This window comes from Hipposideros armiger, unplaced genomic scaffold (assembly GCF_001890085.2).
Source record: "Hipposideros armiger isolate ML-2016 unplaced genomic scaffold, ASM189008v1 scaffold_11, whole genome shotgun sequence".
NCBI lineage: Eukaryota > Metazoa > Chordata > Mammalia > Chiroptera > Hipposideridae > Hipposideros > Hipposideros armiger.
In genome coordinates this window covers 1,119,841-1,139,358 of record NW_017731361.1, presented here as the reverse complement: position 1 = coordinate 1,139,358, position 19,518 = coordinate 1,119,841, and the positions used below count along the sequence as shown (strand labels likewise).

The 19,518-nt window shown below is 41.5% G+C and overlaps 2 protein-coding genes across 11 annotated transcripts in view; both read left to right on the top strand.

Annotated features, from left to right (window-relative positions):
* The window catches only part of LOC109392951 (bromodomain-containing protein 8), a 20,923-nt gene extending 6,057 nt beyond the window's left edge, over nucleotides 1–14,866 (top strand). For 2 of the 9 annotated variants that reach the window (XM_019661696.1, XM_019661715.1), the window contains exons 3-22: nucleotides 1,173–1,242; nucleotides 2,232–2,281; nucleotides 2,521–2,643; nucleotides 2,757–2,837; nucleotides 3,263–3,327; nucleotides 3,836–3,972; nucleotides 4,511–4,729; nucleotides 5,145–5,283; nucleotides 6,132–6,341; nucleotides 6,755–7,035; nucleotides 7,384–7,836; nucleotides 8,137–8,230; nucleotides 8,432–8,478; nucleotides 9,241–9,455; nucleotides 10,377–10,469; nucleotides 10,666–10,734; nucleotides 11,359–11,536; nucleotides 12,266–12,370; nucleotides 12,812–12,856; nucleotides 14,480–14,866. In XM_019661696.1, the coding sequence (XP_019517241.1) occupies nucleotides 1,173–1,242; nucleotides 2,232–2,281; nucleotides 2,521–2,643; nucleotides 2,757–2,837; nucleotides 3,263–3,327; nucleotides 3,836–3,972; nucleotides 4,511–4,729; nucleotides 5,145–5,283; nucleotides 6,132–6,341; nucleotides 6,755–7,035; nucleotides 7,384–7,836; nucleotides 8,137–8,230; nucleotides 8,432–8,478; nucleotides 9,241–9,455; nucleotides 10,377–10,469; nucleotides 10,666–10,734; nucleotides 11,359–11,536; nucleotides 12,266–12,370; nucleotides 12,812–12,856; nucleotides 14,480–14,539 (2,734 nt within the window). In that variant the 3' untranslated portion in view covers nucleotides 14,540–14,866. The other 7 variants (XM_019661725.1, XM_019661737.1, XM_019661731.1 and 4 more) reach the window with 7 other exon arrangements.
* A 1,850-nt stretch (nucleotides 14,867–16,716) lies between these two features.
* LOC109392982 (bromodomain-containing protein 8-like) overlaps nucleotides 16,717–19,518 on the top strand; it is a 7,229-nt gene continuing 4,427 nt past the window's right edge. The window contains exons 1-3 of one of the 2 annotated variants that reach the window (XM_019661771.1): nucleotides 16,717–17,261; nucleotides 18,176–18,445; nucleotides 19,079–19,236. In XM_019661771.1, coding sequence (XP_019517316.1) covers nucleotides 16,866–17,261; nucleotides 18,176–18,445; nucleotides 19,079–19,236 — 824 coding nt within the window. In that variant the 5' untranslated portion in view covers nucleotides 16,717–16,865. The remainder of the gene's footprint in view (nucleotides 17,262–18,175; nucleotides 18,446–19,078; nucleotides 19,237–19,518) is intronic. The other variant, XM_019661777.1, reaches the window with a different exon arrangement.

Below are 19,518 nucleotides of genomic sequence, written 5' to 3'. Positions count from 1 at the left end.
AGAGAGCGCAGCGTCACTGGCCCTCATGTGGGATCTGAACCAGGGCCCCGCTGCTTAGAGCTGGTGTCCCAAGCCAACTCTTAACCAGTGCACCAGTCAGCCGGCCCAGTAGTTAAATTTTTTAAAACATTTAAATCTGTGAGTCATTTGGGGCTTTTTTTTGGTATAAATTATGGATCAAACTTTATTTTTTGCTTATAGCTACCCATATAACAATGTTAAGTAAACTTTCTTATAAAGGAAAAGAACTGTGTGATACCATTATCCCAACACAAAATTTAAAAACTCTTTAAAGTTATGAAATATTTCCACCACATAGAGAAGTGTGGGAAAAAACATAGATTGCCCATGTACCTGGTACCTGGATATAACCTGAATATAAATCTTAATATTTTGTCATGTTTCCTTCAGATCTTCTTAAATTAACATAGTTGAAGCCCATTTACACTCTTCATTGATCCCATTCCAGTTCAACTATTTTCATTTTTGCCTGTTTCTTAGTCTTTATACCTACAACTTTAAAAAAGTTTGTATGGTGTATCATAGAAAATTATGTCACTGTTTATGAGTTAATATTGTGTTGTAAATATGTCCCATATTACCACATATATTTCACAGTTATTTTTATGGACTCTTTAATATTTCATAGAGTTGAAGTGCCTTAAGTTAAATACCCTCTTGCCAGCCATTTAGGAGACATCTAACTCTTCATCAATCTGATCAAGTCTACATGGTGCTTTCATGTTGGTGCTTGCTTCTTTTGTTAAATTATTTCCTGTATTACATCCTTAGGAGCTGTATTGCAGACCAAAAGAACTTTTTTGGGTGTGTAATATATATCAGATTGCTTTTCAAAAGGCATATCTTTTCTAAAAAAGCAAAATCACCATAAAAATATTTTCCCAAATGAACAGAAATGATACTTTATTCAGTTCTAATCCCTCACTTTACCCAGGAAATGTATCACTTAGAAAACTGTTTAGCAATGACTTTCCCTCTAAGTGGCTTTCAAGTTTTTGTGTCATTTTCCATAGTCACATATTCTGGTATACTTCGCAGTGGCAGGTTTTTATTCCAAGGTTTATACTCCAAACCTTGAACTCTCAGTGTACTTTTCCTCTTTTTTTATTTTTTCCTATTTGGTGTGTCATGAGGCTTTTCTCATTTTGTAGGGTATCAGTTAGCAGAGCAATCAAACCCTTTGCAGAACCTGGCCGCCCTCCAGACTGGTTCTCTCAAAAAGTAAGTTCCCAAGCAGGTGCTCTTTTAGAGCGGTGTTTGAAATGTGAAGTGGGTTCTCTTCCAGGCCCTGTCCTTTAATCACAAGGCTTTTTTTATACCATGAAGAGGAGAATACCTTTTCCTTATCCCCGTTTACCAATCCATCAATATATGCTTGTATTACAAACTATTCTTGTCAATGTAGCATAACAGTTAAGAGCCCAAGCTTGGGAATTTGACAGCTTTAGTTTTAATATGACACCACTTAAAAACTTTGGACCATGATACTCAGTTTTCTCATTTGTAAAATAGTGATAAAAGTTGCTTCAGCGTGGTTTTAGAGATTTAGTTGAGGTAACACTTGTAAAGCATTTAGCACAGCACCTTGCATATGGCAATTACCCAGTAGATATTAGCTATACATATTGGCCATTAGGTTGTTTTTCCCCAAATACTCAAACTCCAGGCCAGAAGACTCCCTTTTCTATGTCTTGGTATTGATTATTTTGAACTTACCATATTTGCCGGTGTATAAGACGACTGGGCGTATAAGACGACCCCCTAACATTTCCACTCAAAATACAGAGTTTGTTATATACTCGCCGTATAAGACTACCCCCTCTTCCGCACACCTTCCACACACCAAATAAAAGGTAAAACAATATCAGATTTGATTTCAACATTTTAATTTATAATGAACGGTATGTGGAATGAAGTGGGCGGGCATCGGGAGGCCACTATGGCATGGGGCAAGCACTATGGGCAGTCTATCTGAAGTGTACCTGGCGTATAAGACGACCCCCCACTTGGAGGCATATTTTTCAGGGCCAAAAAATCGTCTTATACGCCGGCAAATACGGTATTTCATTGCAAAGTAATTGGCTCTCCAAGAAAGCACTGATATCTTACATATAACTCCCCTCTCTGAATTTTAGTCTGGTGTGTTGAAACTTTGAAAGGTCATTTCTTTCCAGGCTTGCTCATCCTCTTCTCACTTTTTTTTCACATAGCATTGTGCTTCCCAGTACTCCGAACTTCTAGAGACCACTGAGACCCCAAAGTGAGTACAAAACCGGGTATTTGAGCTGAATCTCCTTAGTGGAGAGTGTTTACTGAGGAAGTCTGGTTTTATATCAATTCATATTACTGGGTGATAAAAGTATAAGAGAAATTATCTATTGTTAGGTGGTAGAGAAAGCTCAAAGAAAGCAAGTGGGAGTGGGAACAGATGTTCTCTTACTCAAGTGTGTGTGTGTGTGTGTGTGTGTGTGTGTGTGTGTTTATTTTAATTTTCCACAGACGGAAACGGGGTGAAAAGGGAGAAGTGGTGGAAACTGTTGAAGATGTTATTGTTCGGAAACTGACAGCCGAACGAGTTGAGGAACTAAAGAAAATGATAAAGGAAACCCAGGAAAAATATAGGTACTTATCAGAGAGATGCCAGACAAAAGGGGCTGACTTCTAATTCTGCTCAGAATTTTTTAAATAGCAGATTTAAAAAAACCTCGTCTACCTACCTCTGTTTTTTTCTACAGACGGCTGAAAAGAGATGTAGACCTAATTCAAGCTGGGCACATGGACAGCAGACTGGATGAGCTTTGCAATGACATTGCGATGTGGGTTATATTATATTGTTCTTCTGTCTATACTCCTTTCTGTCTTTTTTATTCCCTTTTCTCCTTGAGTTATCTGGCTTATTTCCTCCATCCGTCATTCCTTTAGACTTGACAGATTCTGGAAGGGGAAACTGCAGAGTGCCCTGGTAGCTGGGAGGGGGGAGTGAGTCCTAGAAGATAACGTGATGGAACATTTCAAAGTGAGAACGTGACTTCGTTGTAACTTACAAGTGACTCTAGTTTATGTGGGTGAAGAACTGATGGTTAGGCAGTATACTCAAAATTCCCTGTTTTGCTCATAAGGATTCCTTTTTAGGCCTTTTCTTCAGGAAGTGCTAGCCTGGCAAAAAATTTCCTCTTGAGGGCATTGAGAACGGTGGAGGAGCAAGAGCTGGCTAGGATCTAACCCTTAATTCCCCCTTTAGGAAAAAGAAATTGGAGGAAGAGGAGGCTGAGGTGAAGAGGAAGGCTACAGATGCTGCATATCAGGGTAAGCTGAAACTAGTGACTGTTTAGCAACCAACTGTACAGTACTACATGCTGATGACAGGTGAAAAGTATTGTGTAACAGAGAATCCACTAATTCCAACTTACTTGACACTTTTCTCTGTCATCATCTCTTTTACCAGAGTAAAAACATCCTTTTATGTCCGGGAAGAAACTCTTAGAAAACGAGCTCTGCTCAGATCTCACTAGACCTTGTGTCCTTTTAGGACACAAAGGCCTGATAAGACAGTGAACATAATGAAGATTTTAGAAGTCAGAGGTGTGTCAAAAGTGAAAATAGCTCAGTCACTGGATAAGGGGAGGAACTTAAGCATTTGTAGTTGTAGAAATACATGCTCTGAGCCAATGAGGTGTTTCCCTCTTGTAAAAGCAGAATCTTAATAAGTTATTGAGGAGGGGTGTTTAAACTACTTTCCTACTCTAAGGACCTTGGAATAGTTGAATTATTAAATGAGTTTGCTTAGGGTGAGAATTTCTTTTATATGTTCTAGCTCGTCAAGCAGTAAAAACACCCCCTCGGAGGTTACCTACTGTGATGGTCCGCTCTCCAATAGATTCTGCCTCCCCAGGAAGTGATTATCCACTTGGGGACTTGGCCGCAACCACTATGGAAGAGGCTACCTCTGGGGTGAGTATATTTCCATCTGCAGGAATTGATCAGCAAAGGGGCAATAAGCCAGCAAAGAGCTGAGTGATCAGGAAACCACTTTTGGCCTAGAGGCAACTTCCTCTCTTGGTCTGAATGCTAAAGACTTATTTTACCTTGTTCTGTGCTCTAAGATAAGGATGAACCTAAAATCATAGAACTTTTGACCTTTTGAGAAATAGGTAAAAGACTGTGTCAAGGAACTGTTTGTAAGTGTGCTAGTCTTATGAAATTCCTGCTGAAATAAGGGACCGTGACCTTGTAAATACAATATTGGTAGTGGGGAAGGAGATTGTAAAAGGCAGGTTGGGGGGAATGGTTGGGTCATTGTGGGTTTGAGTGGGTGAAAGAGAAAAAATTGTGGGAAGGAAAGGTGTGGTTGAGAGCAGGATGGGTAGAGGGTTTCTGGGCATTTCCTCTCAGGACTAATAAAGTAGTAGTTAGATACACTAGTCCATCCATTCGTAGGGAACCTTCCAGAGTTTGAGAAGTCAGATAAAGGTTCTCTGTTGTCTCTTAGGTAACCCCTGGGACTTTGCCGAGTACCCCAGTCACCTCGTTTCCTGGGATTCCTGACACCCTTCCTCCAGGCTCTGCACCCTTAGAAGCCCCCATGACCCCAGTAACAGATGATTCACCCCAGAAAAAGATGCTTGGACAGAAAGCAACTCCACCCCCCTCCCCTCTGCTGTCAGAGCTCTTGAAGAAGGGCAGCCTCCTGCCTACTAGCCCCAGACTGGTATGGAGACTTCTGTGGGTGTTTGAGAGCTGTGGTGATTTAGTACTTTGGAAGGGAGTGCCTGGGACCTAAAATATGACATGGAAAAAGTTCAAAAGAGGAACAGATTTCCTAGTTAAACGTTAATTAAGGAAAAAAAAACCAAAAAAACCCCAAAAAACAAAACCCAATACAGTTAAGTTGATAGTATCCTTGGGTCCTGAGGTGTCTGAGACCATCATTAATTTGGTTCTCTTCTCCAGAGAACTCTAGTTAAATAAGTTTTGAAAATTAGAGTTTCCCTTGGGTCTAAAATTATTCTCGTTGGATATTAACTTTAGTTTTGTGAAGTTTGGTCAAATGTTGGAGCTTTTTTTGGGAAGTGGTAGTAAAGGAAAGCTTGAGTGTAGCCTTCACCTCTATTCTTCCCTGGTAGGTAAATGAGAGTGAAATGGCTTCTGGTCACCTGAACAGTGCAGGTGTCCTCCTGGAGGTAGGCGGGGTCCTTCCCATGATACATGGTGGGGAGATGCAGCAAACCCCCAGCACTGTTGCAGCCTCCCCTGCTGCCTCAGGTAAGTCACCACTTTTCCATTATCTACTCTACTTCAGAGTTGTTGAGCTTGGCATTGATGGACCTTGGTTTCTAGCCTTTGTTACTAAGCAACTGTCAGTCCTAGATTTAAAGCCCAACCTTGGAGCTACTTCATCTGTTAAACCACATAGTGTCCCAGATTTTAAATCCATTCCATCTTCAAAATATTGATAGCCCTGGATGACCACAGCATAGATGTTGATGAGACAAATAGTGAAGTTAATAGCTACTTCTCTGGGGTTTACAAAATCTTGGAAGGGTGCTGTAGAATGGGGGGTAAGGTGTGGAACCAGAAAACGAGTTGAGTCTCAGGCCTGCCACACACTAGTTTTGTGACCTTGGTTAGGTAACTTAACTCTTGAGCCTCAGTTTCCTCTTTTATTAATTGCAATGTATATACTTCACAAGGCTGTAGTGAGAATTAAATGAAGTAGGAAACGTAAAGCAAAAAAAAATAAACTTTACAAAATACCAAACAAACATTCGATACTGGCATTTGAATTTGGGTGGTTAATGACATGCTTAACTTCAGAAGTGACAGATTTATTCATACCAATTTTTTGTTGTTAGGTTTAATTTTCTTAGGAAAAATTACCACCCATTTTTCATATACATTGTGTGTTTCAATATTTGGGCCATTCCTAACTTGGCAGAATCCCTTAAGTAAGGTGGGAGAGAGTAAGGACATAGATAACGAACTTACTCAACAGAGGAATTGTTTTCATCCTTTGAGACTAAAAGTTTTCTTGGTTGAGTCTTAAAGTATCTATTGCTTCTTATTCATGTGCTTCCTTCTTACCTCATTTTGTGTACCTCTTTGTCTGTTAGGTGCTCCCACTCTTTCCCGGCTTTTAGAAGCTGGTCCTACACAGTTCACCACACCTCTTGCTTCCTTCACTACTGTTGCCAGTGAACCTCCAGTTAAACTTGTGCCACCCCCTGTAGAGTCTGTGTCCCAGGCTACCGTTGTCATGATGCCTGCGCTGCCAGCACCATCCTCTGCTCCGGCTGTCTCCACTCCTGAGAGTGTAGCTCCAGGTGCGTCTCTTACCCACGCCCTGAGCAGCCACTAGGTCCAAAATTTCATCTTGAGCTTCAGTTAGAGATAGGTGACCAAGAGCATCACCTCCAAGTCAGATGCTTCTGTTCTTTTCTCCATGGACATTTGCCATCTTTAGCCTTAGGGAAAAACAAGATGTGAGAAGAAGTGGGTGGGCATTTATGTGCTGGGGGGAAAAGGCTAAGTGTACACATAGACGTGGGCTTGAGGATGTGTTTTTACCTTACTTTCTAGATAAAACTGAGAAGAAAACATAGGTAGATGTAAGATAACTTTTTCCGAGCTTTAGTGTATGAGCACTTGACATCTGTCAACAGCCTTGGTGTAATCTCCAGGTGGTCACTTGGTACTAAATAAGCTTCTGAGATGATTTTCTCTTCCGGTTATTCAGTGAGTCAGCCTGATACCTGTGTTCCCATGGAGGCTGTGGGGGATCCACATACTGTGACTGTCTCCATGGATAGCAGTGAAATCTCCATGATCATCAATTCTATCAAAGAAGAATGTTTCCGGTCAGGAGTAGCAGAGGCCTCTGGAGGATCAAAGCCTCCCAGCATAGATGGGAAGGAAGATTTAGATTTGGCTGAGAAGATGGATATTGCTGTGTCGTACACAGGGGAAGAGCTGGACTTTGAAACCGTTGGAGACATCATTGCCATCATTGAAGACAAGGTAACTATTCAGCAAAGCCCAAAAGAACCTCTCATGGGTCCTTCATAGGCTTCTTTCCTCAGCCTCTCCTTGCTTCTCGTAGTAACAATTACAGGAACAACTCTCCTGCTTTGGCCAACTTCCACCTCTGTAGTCCCAAAGCCCTTTGGTGCTGACATCCTAGTCCTCTCCCCAGCCATCCCTATGTTACTGGTTCACACAGGACAGGTGCCTGTCCTTGGTAGCTTCTACTACATGGAGAAGGTGGAGAGAGAAGCTGCAGGTTCAGGCCATTTCACTTGGTACTAACGGAATTGAGGGACTTGGGCTTCTTTCTGTGACTTCAGCAGTGTGTGTATTATGGGACAGGTAGATGATCATCCTGAAGTTCTGGATGTGGCAGCAGTGGAAGCGGCACTGTCGTTCTGTGAAGAGAATGATGATCCCCAGTCTCTGCCTGGCCCTTGGGAACACCCTATTCAGCAGGAGCGAGACAAGCCAGTAGCTCTGCCTGCACCAGAGTTGACAGTCAAGCAAGAGAGGCTGGACTTTGAGGAATCAGAAAACAAAGGGATCCATGAACTGGTGGACATCAGGGAGCCCAGTGTTGAGATCAAAATGGAACCTACAGAACCAGAACAAGGCATTTCAGGGGCTGAAATAGTAGCTGGAGTTGTTCCAGGCACAAGCATGGAGCCACCAGAACTCAGGAGTCAGGACTTAGACGAGGAACCTAGAAGTTCTGTACCTGGAGAGATTGCTGAAGCAGATGTTTCCAGTGGGAAAGGCGATGAGACTCCACTTACAACTGTGAAGACTGAGGTATTTAAGATCGGGCTGGGAGGATGGAGGGTTATACCTTAGGTAAGAAGTGACAGTTTTAGGCCTTTGGTTTTGTTTGTTGCATTCCTGAGTTCTGACATGTTTAATGTGTCTAAAGCCCATCAGTGTGATCAGTGCTATACATATATACATATTTTATTTCTGTTAAGGTATGTATTAGAATATTACATGGGTAGGATGTAGAATTTCTTCTATAGCCTCATTATCGTTGAAGAATAAAATTGTGCAAGTTGTAGTGATTTACCAGTACTTAAAGTATTTGTTCTTTTGGGTCTTCAGGCATCCCCGGAAAGCATGCTGTCTCCATCACAAGGCTCAAACCCCATTGAAGACCCTCTAGAGGGAGAGTCTCAGCACAAATTTGAAATGTCAGGTAAATAATAAGGCCAGGAAATCTGTATTCTGTAACTAACTTTTTATCATTTGCTTTGGCTGCTGAGGGATTGTGGGTTGTGGGCAAGTAGAGGAGGCAGAATAGGTCAGCATGGAAAGGAGAGCTGCAGGGAATTACTGTCCATCGAAAGGGGAAGGCTAAGGTGGAAAAATCTTCAGGTAGTCTTTCTCTCCTCTGCAGACTCATTGAAAGAAGAATCAGGGACTATTTTTGGAAGCCAGATAAAGGTATTTCAGACTTTTCTTTATTCCTCTTGCTGTGTGACTAGATTTCCCTATAGCACGACCTTTTTAATGAACTTCAGTCAACTGGCATCTTTATTCTCATGAGATGAGACTGGTTAAGGAGTTGCATGGGGAAAAGCTGCAGTGGACAGTCAGGCATAGTGGGAGGATGATTGATGGCAACACGTGCTTCCCATCTGAAAGAGTTGGTGAACATCACCACAGACCTTTCTTTGCATATACGGCCCCAAAAAGTTTTGGATTGAAATGAATAGGAATATCAGAACCAGGGAAACATAAGAAATCAGATTATTAATCATACTATCCAGAGAAAATCATCCAAAATTTTCTTTTTAGAATTACTAAGGCAGTAGTAACAAACAGACTTAAAATAACGCGATGTGAGCTTGCTCCATCAGATGAGACACAAAATAAAAGCTATTTTTGATAACTTTGTACCCAGGGTCAGAATTCCTCTCAAGAACAAGGGGAAAGAAGGAACGCCTCTTAGCTTAGTCTTAAGTAAGTAGCTTTTTTTTTCCTTCATTTTGAAAGGATCCTGGTCTTTTTCTTTGTCCAGGTTCTCAATTATTTGATTGATCAGTGTCTGTAAGTAGATGGTAGTATAAGTAATAGAGGGCTCAGTCAGGAAACAGTGTGAGGCCATTTTCTAGAACTGATCTAACCCAAGACAGATTGTGTTATAATGACGCTTTGCTGGATAGCTTTGTTTACACTTGTTAACTGGAGCACACTGTGTCTAAGGATGCCCCTGGTGAGGATGAGGAGGAAGATGGAGTCAGTGAAGTGGCCAGCCTAGAGGAGCCTAAGGAAGAAGATCAAGGAGAAGGCTATTTGTCAGAAATGGATAACGAACCCCCTGTGAGCGAGAGTGATGATGGCTTTAGCATACACAATGCTACGCTGCAGTCCCACACACTGGCAGACTCCATCCCCAGCAGCCCTGCGTCTTCACAGTTGTGAGTATCTGAGATTCCTTGAAGTCAAGGCAGTGAAAGAAGTAGGAGAGGATCTTTTTCTTTTTCTTTTTTTTTTTTAATATTTTATTGGGGAATTGGGGAAGGGAACAGTTTTGGGGAATTAGGGAAGGGGAACATTGGTTTTCCAGCACCCATCAGCTCCAAGTCAAGTTGTTGTCCTTCAATCTCAGCTCCAAGTCCAGTCACCCCTTTCAATCTAGTTGGGGTGGGGAGAGCGCACAGCCCATCATTCCATGTGGGAGTTGAACCTGCAACCTTGTTAAGAAGAGCACGCACTCTCACCAGCTGAGCCATCCAGCCGCCCATTGGCAGCTCAACTCGGGCGCAACTCATTGACCCATGTGGGAATCGAACCAGTGACCCTGTTGTTCAGAGCTCATGCTCTTAACCAACTGTGCCACCGGGCTGGCCTGAAGATCTTTTTCTTCCTTTTCCTTTTTTTTTTTTTTTTAGGCTGAGCCATCCTGCCACCTGTTGGCAGCTCAGCTTGGGCTGTGAATCGAACTGGTGACCCTGTTGCTCAGAGCTCACACTCTTGAGTGAGCTCTTAACCAACTGAGCCACTCGGCCGGCCCCCGAAGATCCTTTTCTTAATCTTACTTTTTCATCTTCCCTTTCTTGGCTTGGAACAAATGCATACCTTGGAGATATTGCAGGTTCGGTTCCAGACCACTGCAATAAACCGAGTATTGCAATAAAACGAGTCATAACCTTTTTGCTGGTGGAGGTCTTGCCTTCAATTTGTAAAAAATGAAATATCTATGAAGCACAGTAAAGGGAAGCTCAATAAAACAAAGGTATGCCTATAGTTGACAAGAAATACTTAGGGATTTTTTTTCTTATTTTTGACTTACGCTTAGTCACATAGATAGAAATACTCCCATATTTCTTTTATTTCAGTTCTGTCTGTAGTGAGGATCAGGAGGCTATTCAGGCACAGAAAATTTGGAAGAAAGCCATCATGCTTGTATGGAGAGCTGCAGCTAATCATAGGTGAGTGGGGGCTTTACCAGTTTGTAGGAACATTTTCTCCTGCTTCTCATGGTTGGTAACTAGAAAAAACTCCAAGTAGGCTTTTATTGGACTGCTGGCAGTGGCTCTTAACAATCTTCAGCTACCTAGGTCAAGTTCCCTCACCCTGTGCTTTTGAAGGATAGGCCAATAATTGCCTCTTATTCTCTTTGGACAGGTATGCCAATGTCTTCCTGCAGCCTGTTACAGATGACATAGCACCTGGCTACCACAGCATTGTGCAGAGGTAAGGCATAACCCATTCTGCATGCTGACCTCTCTGGATTGTAAGTTGTCCAGTCTTAGTGGATTTTGCTTTAGACCAGCAGTTCTCAACCTGTGGGTCATGACCCCTTTGGGGGTCGAAGGACCCTTTCACAGGGGTCGCCTAAGACCATCGGAAAACAAAAAGATATTTACATGACGATTCATAACAGTAGCAAAATTACAGTTATAGAGTAACAATGAAAATAATTTTATGGTTTGGGGTCACCACAACATGAGGAACTGTATTAAGGGGTCGCGGCATTAGGAAGGTTGAGAACTGCTGTTTTAGACAGTAAGTTTAAAGCAAATGTTCTTGATGTCAGTAAAGGTGACCAAGTGCTAAACTGATCATTTCAGTGCTGGATGACCAGTAATAGTCTAAAAGAATTAACCCCTTTTATTACTGTTCTCAGTGCTTATTATAGAGATTGACTTTGGTTTTTGGGTTAAGTGCATGTTTCAGGGCGTGGGGTTGGTGTTTGAATCCTGGTAGTGGGGACTGAAGGGAAATATGAGAAGGTCTATATATGGTAATAATATATTCAGGGATCCAGTTGACTCCTCTTCCCCTTTCCACTGCCATTTACCAATTCTTTTTTTTCAGACCTATGGATTTGTCAACTATTAAGAAAAACATTGAAAATGGACTGATCCGCAGCACAGCTGAATTTCAGCGTGACATTATGCTGATGTTCCAGAATGCTGTAATGTATAATAGCTCAGACCATGATGTCTATCACATGGCCGTAGAGATGCAGCGAGATGTCCTGGAGCAGATCCAGGTACTTTGAGGACCCTTAGTGTTTTAGCAAGGATGAAATGAAAATACTCAAGGGAATGATTCATACTGAGGTCAAGAAGGGGTGCTGTGGCTTTTACTTGGAATAGTTAGGAACATAAAATTTTGTTCTTGCTGGATTTATGTTAGTTTTCTCATGTTGGTTTGTTTGGTAAAAGAGTTGTGAGAATAGTCTACCTTTTTTGGTCAAGTTTCCTGAAGTTTTTTAAATAAAATTCTTATAAAATGGTGAGTGTATATTTTTGATTACGTTAAGTATGTACATATTAGACAATCAACAAATAGAGTTTCTTCTCCCTTACTTTTCATCACAGATAACTTACTTCTATCATATAGTTGCATTACCAGGCACCCTTAGGGATATTGAACTTGAAGGGATGTGGTCTATCTCTGCGGAGTTTGCCAAGTTACTTAAATTACTTGATGACCTTTGATTCGTCTAGATTTATTCTCTTTCTCATTCTTAGAGCATAGAGATTTTGAGCCTATATTATAGCAACAACAACAACAAAAAGCTATTTGACATTTTCCAATTCGTGAGCATGCACAACTAGAATTAAAGCCTAGTATGCTCAACTTCTAATCAGTCAAGAAGTATTTGAAGGCTGATTGCAAAAGGATACTACATGAAGTCCTATTTACAAAACCTAAGGTATCTGATTCTTCCTTACTGGATCAGGTCTAGGGCCAATTGTGTTTCTTCTCCCTGCAGCAATTCCTGGCCACACAGTTGATTATGCAAACATCTGAGTCTGGGATCAGTGCTAAAAGTCTTCGAGGGAGAGATTCTACCCGCAAACAGGATGCTTCAGAGAAGGTGAGGAGCCCAAGGAAAGTCCTGTATACCAGTGCTAGAAGTCTGAAGCATCCAGAGAACCTTATGTTATTGCCAGGCTTCTATATTCCAAGGGTGTACATATAGATCTTAGAATGGTGGTGGTTTGCTCACATCCAGAGGAAACCTGTGACTGGGAGGCCTAGTCACATGGGAGAAATTGTGAGCTGAGTGAGCGAATTACTAATTCCTCTGGGAGAGTGCTGACAAGGTGGGGGAAATAGCTTGCAGCAACTGGGGACCATCAGTTCCTGTTCCAGAGGCATAATGGCCAGATTGCTTTTGGATCTCTTTCCTCTTGTTCTTGAGTTTTTAAATTTTGTCTTGGTGTGTGTGGTGCTTGTGTCTCTGTCCTGAGGTTTGGGGTGCTTGCGGCTGAGAGTTTCTGTGGAACCTGATCAGTGTTTGTTTGTCCTCTAACAGGACAGTGTCCCCATGGGCTCTCCCGCCTTCCTTCTCTCTCTCTTTGTAAGTATTGAATGGCTGCAAGCGGTGGTGTTGCCACAAAGATTCTCAGCTCCTGCTGGGGGTGGGTGGCAGAGGGAGGTCCAACACGCAGACTATGGCAATGAACTTCTGTTTATTCAGGTCATTGAATAAGAAACTTTCTCTTCTGCATTTCTGTCTTTCTGCATGTGTGTGTGTGTGGGCTGGGTAGGGACTTTTGACAAGTTCACTGGGCTGAAATGAGGTATTCTTGGTAAGGATGTAGGATGCACCCACTCTTTGTTTCTTGACTCCACCTTTTGCCAATTCTTTTCTTACAAATAGAAGATTGTTCAGAGCAGCAGCAGCAAGCTGGCATTTAAAAAGCGTGCCTCATACTGGCAGATACTCAGCACATAGTTTTTTTTCTTTTCGCCTAACATTAAGCTGCAAGACTGATACCTGATACACAAACACTCAGTAAAATTTAAGATAAAGGTCTCAATAAAAATGACCACTGCATACAGTAGTGGCTGGTGGAATTAGAGATAAGCTTAGTAAAGCTAGCGAAAGACTTTTGTTCTTCCCTTCATGAATTGAACGACCCTCTCTGTGTTGTTCATTATGGGACACGGAGGCATGATAAATGGAAGTGCTTCAGGCTAGAAAACCACATGACCTTAAACCAACTGGATTATTTCAAGGACCTTTGTTTTCCTCATCTTTGTGATGATGCTAATACAATGAGCTACCTGTCCAGCCTACCTCACAGGGATGTTGTGAGGATAAAATGAGATAATTGGTATGGAACTGGCTTGAAAAAAAATTAAAGTGTTACACAAATGTAAGGTGGTATTTTTGTCCTTACTGTTGCCTCATAGGCAACTTGTGTTTGTGAGCTCTAAAAGTTTTAGAGCTCTTGCATGTAAGAAATGTAAAAATGGCCTGGCCCAGCAAAAATGTTCACTAGTTCCTCTTGCCTACAGGCTTCAGCCTGTACCACAGACAGAACAGTATAATCTCCGTTCTTATTGGCCTGCAACAGTGACTGGAATCCCAAGCTATTGGCTGGCTGTTGCAAAGCTGGTTAATAGGACCTTTTATCTATTGAAGACAGCAAAGTGTTGCACAAGAGGAAGGAGCTGGGCTACAGGGAGAGAGCAGCAGATGGAAAGAAGCCTTCTGATTGTCCAGATCTCATGGAAAACAACTGTCAGGAGGTGCTAGGGAACTAGTGCCAGGGTCAGTCTGCAGGAAAGGCCTTTCTTATAGGGACCAACAGCTGGACAGGTATGTTATTAGCCAAGAATCTCACTATCCACTACCCTTTCTGACTCCCACCTTTCTTTTACTCTTCCTATTCCTTTGCACATAATTTGGGGGCTGGGTGGGATGACTAATAGTCGTTCTTTGGGACCCCAGGTGAACTCTAGTGACCTTTGTGGTGGGCAGGAACAAGGTACTCTGTACTACGTATCCTCTCACAAAACTCCTACCAGGTGATTTTTAGCACACTCTATGGGAAGACAGATATATGCCCCTCATTTCCTGGATTTTTCTGCTGATTCCTCTCCCCCCAAAAAACCAAATCCCCAACATTCTTGTACCTTCTCTCTCACCTTTTAAACAACTCATATTTCCTTTCCTTGTCTGCCTATCATTTAGGATGGGGGAACCAGGGGGCGCCGCTGTGCCATTGAAGCAGATATGAAGATGAAGAAGTGAAGTCTCAAGAGTATCCTCATTGAACTGAACCAGAAAAAGAAGTAAACAAAATAGAGCTTGGGCTTGTGGGCCGGTTCCAGAAGTGGAAGTTACAGAAGAGGAGTCGCCTGGGCCACATGACATGAGCTGGGAAAATCTCTCTTGGAGAGTTAGAATAGCACAGTTGCCTGTTTTAGGGCAAAAATCATGGGCTGTGTTAATGTCCTAATGTGTAGCTAGCAGATTGTAGCTAATTTGTACTGTCTTGTGAAGTGTACAGACTTTTTAAAAAAACAAAAAAACACCTGTGAAGTGTGTGTGTATACAATAAACTCTGAAAGAAAACTAGCCTTTGGTGTGTTCTGTGTGTGTGTGTGTGTGTGTGCGTGTACGAAACTTGTGACCTCTTCTGCATAACTTTCATCATTTGTGGAAATGAGATAGCTAGGGAAAGTGGTCTTAAAACATGAGCTGTTCTACTACAGCTCAGAAGGTAAGTAACCGAGATTGAATTTATAATTAATGCGTTGTGCAATAAAGACTGTCTTAACTCAGCTTTTCTTGGGTATCTGGGAAAACAAAGATTTTCAGAGTTCTGTTCCTGGCATTGCTTAAAGAAGATCAAAGTATGGACATAGGTAGCACTGACCTTTATCTTGGACTTTTGTCCTTAATATTGTTTTTACAGATGACATTTGTAGGATAGTATATTTCCATTTCCTTCTTAACCTATTTCTATGTTTGGGGTTCTTGAGTATTTTAGAATTCATAATATTGCTACTTGAAGGCTAAACTCAGTTTAAGAGTTACTAAATTTATCACCTGAGTTGATTCCAATTGCTCTTACTAAATAAAACTTAACTCGGTGAAATGAACTACTTAGGAGCCTTTTATTTTAAAGAGATGGAGATGAATAGGGTATTGTCTAATACTTTGAGCCTTCTTGAGAAAGATGTATTTAAGAAAGATAAATGGGAGCCACAGATCTTTTTGGTTTAAATGAAAATTTTAAAAGCTTGTTAGGATGCTAAGAAACTAGAAGATGGTCTTATGAGGTGATGGAAAGGAGTTCATTCCAGGAGTTAGAAAATTAAATACAGTATATTCTTCAGGCAATCTGTAAATATGCATGTGATACAAGCAATGGAGCCCTAAAAGTTGGAGAAGCATGTGGAGGAGGAGTCAATTATTAAAAGATTTGGGGTTGGTAGAGAAGGTCATGAATGAGCTTAGCAAGTCAAGTTCAAATAGGCATCTATGGTGGGGGCTATAAGGAGACAAATGTTATTAGAACAGGGATCATTTTAAGGAATTGTGAAATAACAGGTACCAGGCCAAGGGGACAAAATGGCCTGAGTTATGGAGGACTTGCAGATTGAGAAATTTGTATTGAGATGATAGCTGTTGTAAAACCTTGGCTAGGGAGATGCATTTGTTGAGAGCAGACTGAATTAAAGATAGAAACTGAATAGGAGTCTATGGCATTCAGGAAGAAAGGATGAGCACTGAGAAAAATGGTTGTGGAAGAAAATTGAGACTTGCTTACTGAATATGAGAAAAGAGTCAAAACAGGATCAAGAGGTAAAAAGTATAACTATTACACTGTGTTGTACACCTGAAACTAAAGAAAAAAACAGGATCAAGAAAATAGTGTTGGTGATAAGGAAATTAGGGAGAGCAAATGATTTGGGAGATAAGTGGTTTTAGTTTTAGAAATGTTGAGTTGAAGCAGGTGGTAGGGCACCAAAAGGGCATTGGCCTTCAGGCACATGGAGAAACGAGACCAGAATGCACATAAGTAAAGGTGGAGAGATTTGGGCACCACCTGACTAGAAATCAAATTTGAGACCTCAAAGTATGTACATTTTTTTTTAAAGGAAGTATTAATGAGGAAGCAGAGGACCAAGCAAGAACATAGATGATGGATTTATTGAAAGGTGTAAAGGGAGAGGACAAGGATAGTGTAGTATAATGAAGGCAAGGGAAGATATTTCAAAAACTGATGTTGCTGTTCTCATTCTGAGAAGGGAGAGTTGGATATGACCAGAAGGATGCCACTGGCAATTTTAAAGTATGTTTTGAGGATTTAATGGTTGATAGGTTAAGAATGTATGCTGAGGAAAATATCCCTTGTCCCTCAAATTTATTGCCTTGCATTTGAGTTTAAAGGTGATTTGAGATAGAGGAATTCTCTTTAGCTAACTATGCTCCAGTTCTTTCCCTGTTTTGGAGTATGAAGAAATCGAAAAAATAACTGGGTAATTATTATACTGTTTGACATGGGCTTTTTTATTCCCAATGACAGGTCGTTTCGTCTCCCAATGTCTCCAGCTAGTTTTAACTCCTAATGATGAGTAGAAAGAAATTTCTGGCCCCTTATCTTTCTACTGAGCGTGGGACAAGCAAATGCCTTAGGAATATTGATTTGAGTGAATCTAATGCATTGTTTTCTGTGTATTTACAGATGGGGCATGAATGGGTTTGGTTGGATTCTGAACAAGACTATCCCAATGACTCTGAGTTGAGCAACGACTGCAGGTCCCTCTTCAGCTCATGGGACTCCAGTCTGGATCTTGATATGGGCAGCTGGAGGGAGACTGAGGACCCAGGGGCTGAGGAAGTAGAGGAAAGCAGCCCAGGGAGAGCACCTAGTGAGCTGCTTGTGGGGGACGGAGGCAGTGAGGAATCTCAGGAAGAGGCAGAGCCAGTCAGCAGTCAGAACCTCCTCCACTTTCTCTCTGAGGTAATGAGGAGCCATTACTTCCAAAGTTGGGAGTTTCACATCTAAGAGAATGTTTACCTGTACAGATTTATACCACTGTTAGTACTGTTGACTAAAATATTGGGTTGTTGGAAAAGTCATGACGAATTTTTTCTATGTTGTTTGTTGCAAAAATGCAACATGACTTTTCCGACAACCCAATAGAAGCTCCACAGTGGCAGGGACTGCGTTCACTGCTGTGTCTTCAGCACTTGGTGCTAACCCAAAATATGCGCCAAATGTGTACTTTTTGACTGAATATTCTAAAGTCCCAGTCATTAGGACCCTGAGTCATAGGAAGTGAAATTTCTGTATTCAGGACTGATAAGCATATCCTTGCAATTCATTCTTTCAGAGTCATGGGAGGTGATACTCGCCTAAACTCGTAACTTAAAGATTATTATATGACTTCAAGGCAATATTTTACAGTGTCCTTATTACCTTGGTTAAGGGCTGTGTACCAGAAATAAACAACAGGACAGAGGGTTTATATTTATGAAGCAACTACACACATTTGAGAGAACCTAGGCCAAGATCAGCAAGAATCCAGTTCAAATATTGCCACTTCTATCAGCATTGTGGTAGATGAAATTTCTAGCAGTTCGCTAGTCACTCCCAACTGGTCAGAGTTGACACTAGAGATGAAAAATTAGAACATAAGCTCCTGGAAGAGGCAAGAACCATACCTATCTTATTTACTGTTAGGTCCCTAGCAACTAGTCGGGTGCCTGTGTATGTAGATATTTAATAAAATTTAAATGATTGAATGAATTAACTAACCTATTTGCCATCTCAGACTTAGTCACAGTGGCATTGTAATCATGTGGCATTATTTATACGTAGATGATGATTTCCCTTGGTGTTCCTGTGTATCTAACAATAGACTATGGTTGCAGGTAGCTTATTTAATGGAGCCATTATGCATTAGCAGCAAAGAATCAAGTGAAGGCTGCTGCCCTTCATCTGGTACCCAACAACAAGAAAGAAAGGAAATTGAAGTTATTGAAGGAGAAGGGGAGCCCTGCAGAGATCGTGAAGAACTTTCAGCCAAGGCAGACCCCTTGGTAGCTGAGAAGAAGTCACTGGGAGAAAATGGAAGGCCACAGGTTTTCCCAGCTCCCTCAGATATTTGTGCAGTTCAGGAACTACCCATAGAGAATGAAGAGGTTAGTGAATAACTTAAGCCAGCTGCCTGATTGGTCCTCTGCACAGAGAGGCAGAGCAGAGTGGTTAGAGCACATAGGCTGACTCCAGAGCGTGCAACTACCTGGGTCCAAACCCTGGTTTTAGCACCAAATAACTGTGCCCTCAGGCATGTTAGTGAACATTTTAGAATCTCAGTTTTCTGTCCTGTAAGTGGAATAATAGTGCTCCTACCTTAAAGGTTTGCTGTGAGGTTTAAATGAGACAATTCATGTAAAGCACTTAGTGTAGTGCCTAGCTGATAGCAACCAGTAAAATTTAGAATGCCATTATCATTAATATTACCTGACCAGCTAGACTCGTTAGCTCCAGGGCCACAGATGATACTGACAGTTTTAAAGAAATACAGCATCCATCTAGCATTGAGTATATTGCTTTTTCATTTTTTTCTTGGGGGGTACAGTGTTAGAGTTCTTGTTACCAAGAATTCATTGACTTAGGTCTAGTTAGTCACCTTTCTCTAACTTCTTTTATAACTGTATATAATTGGCCTCTTCTCACTTTAAGGTCACCCTTCATTTACCCCATGCAAGTAAAATGACCTTGCTGATAGTAAATCTCTTTCTAAAGTTTCCTCTGTTTCCTGGCATCCCCAGGGAGAGGTTCAGCAAGAATCCAAAGGGGAGGACCAGGGTAAAGGGTATGTGTCAGAGATGGAAGAGCAGCCCTCCACAGGTGAGTGTGTGGCTGGCTTCAGCACCCAGGCTGCTCCTCTGGTGGATATCCTTTACAGCGGTGCCCCCTCCTCAAAGCTGTAAGTACAATATTTATCCAAGGATGTTAAGATTGGTAGTTTTACCTATGTTTATGCCTATTTAAATGTGTTACTATGAACATGAATTACTTTTGTAAATTAAAAAAAGGAAATTAAAGTTGGAAAACACTAGAAATAGAATTAAATAGAATTTATAGAAATAGAAGTCTAGGGCTGGCCGAGTGGTGCAATGGTTAAGAACTGGCTTGGGATGCCAGAGGGCCCTGGTTCGGATCCCACATATGAGGGCCAGTGACACTGCCCTCCACAGCTAAGATGCTG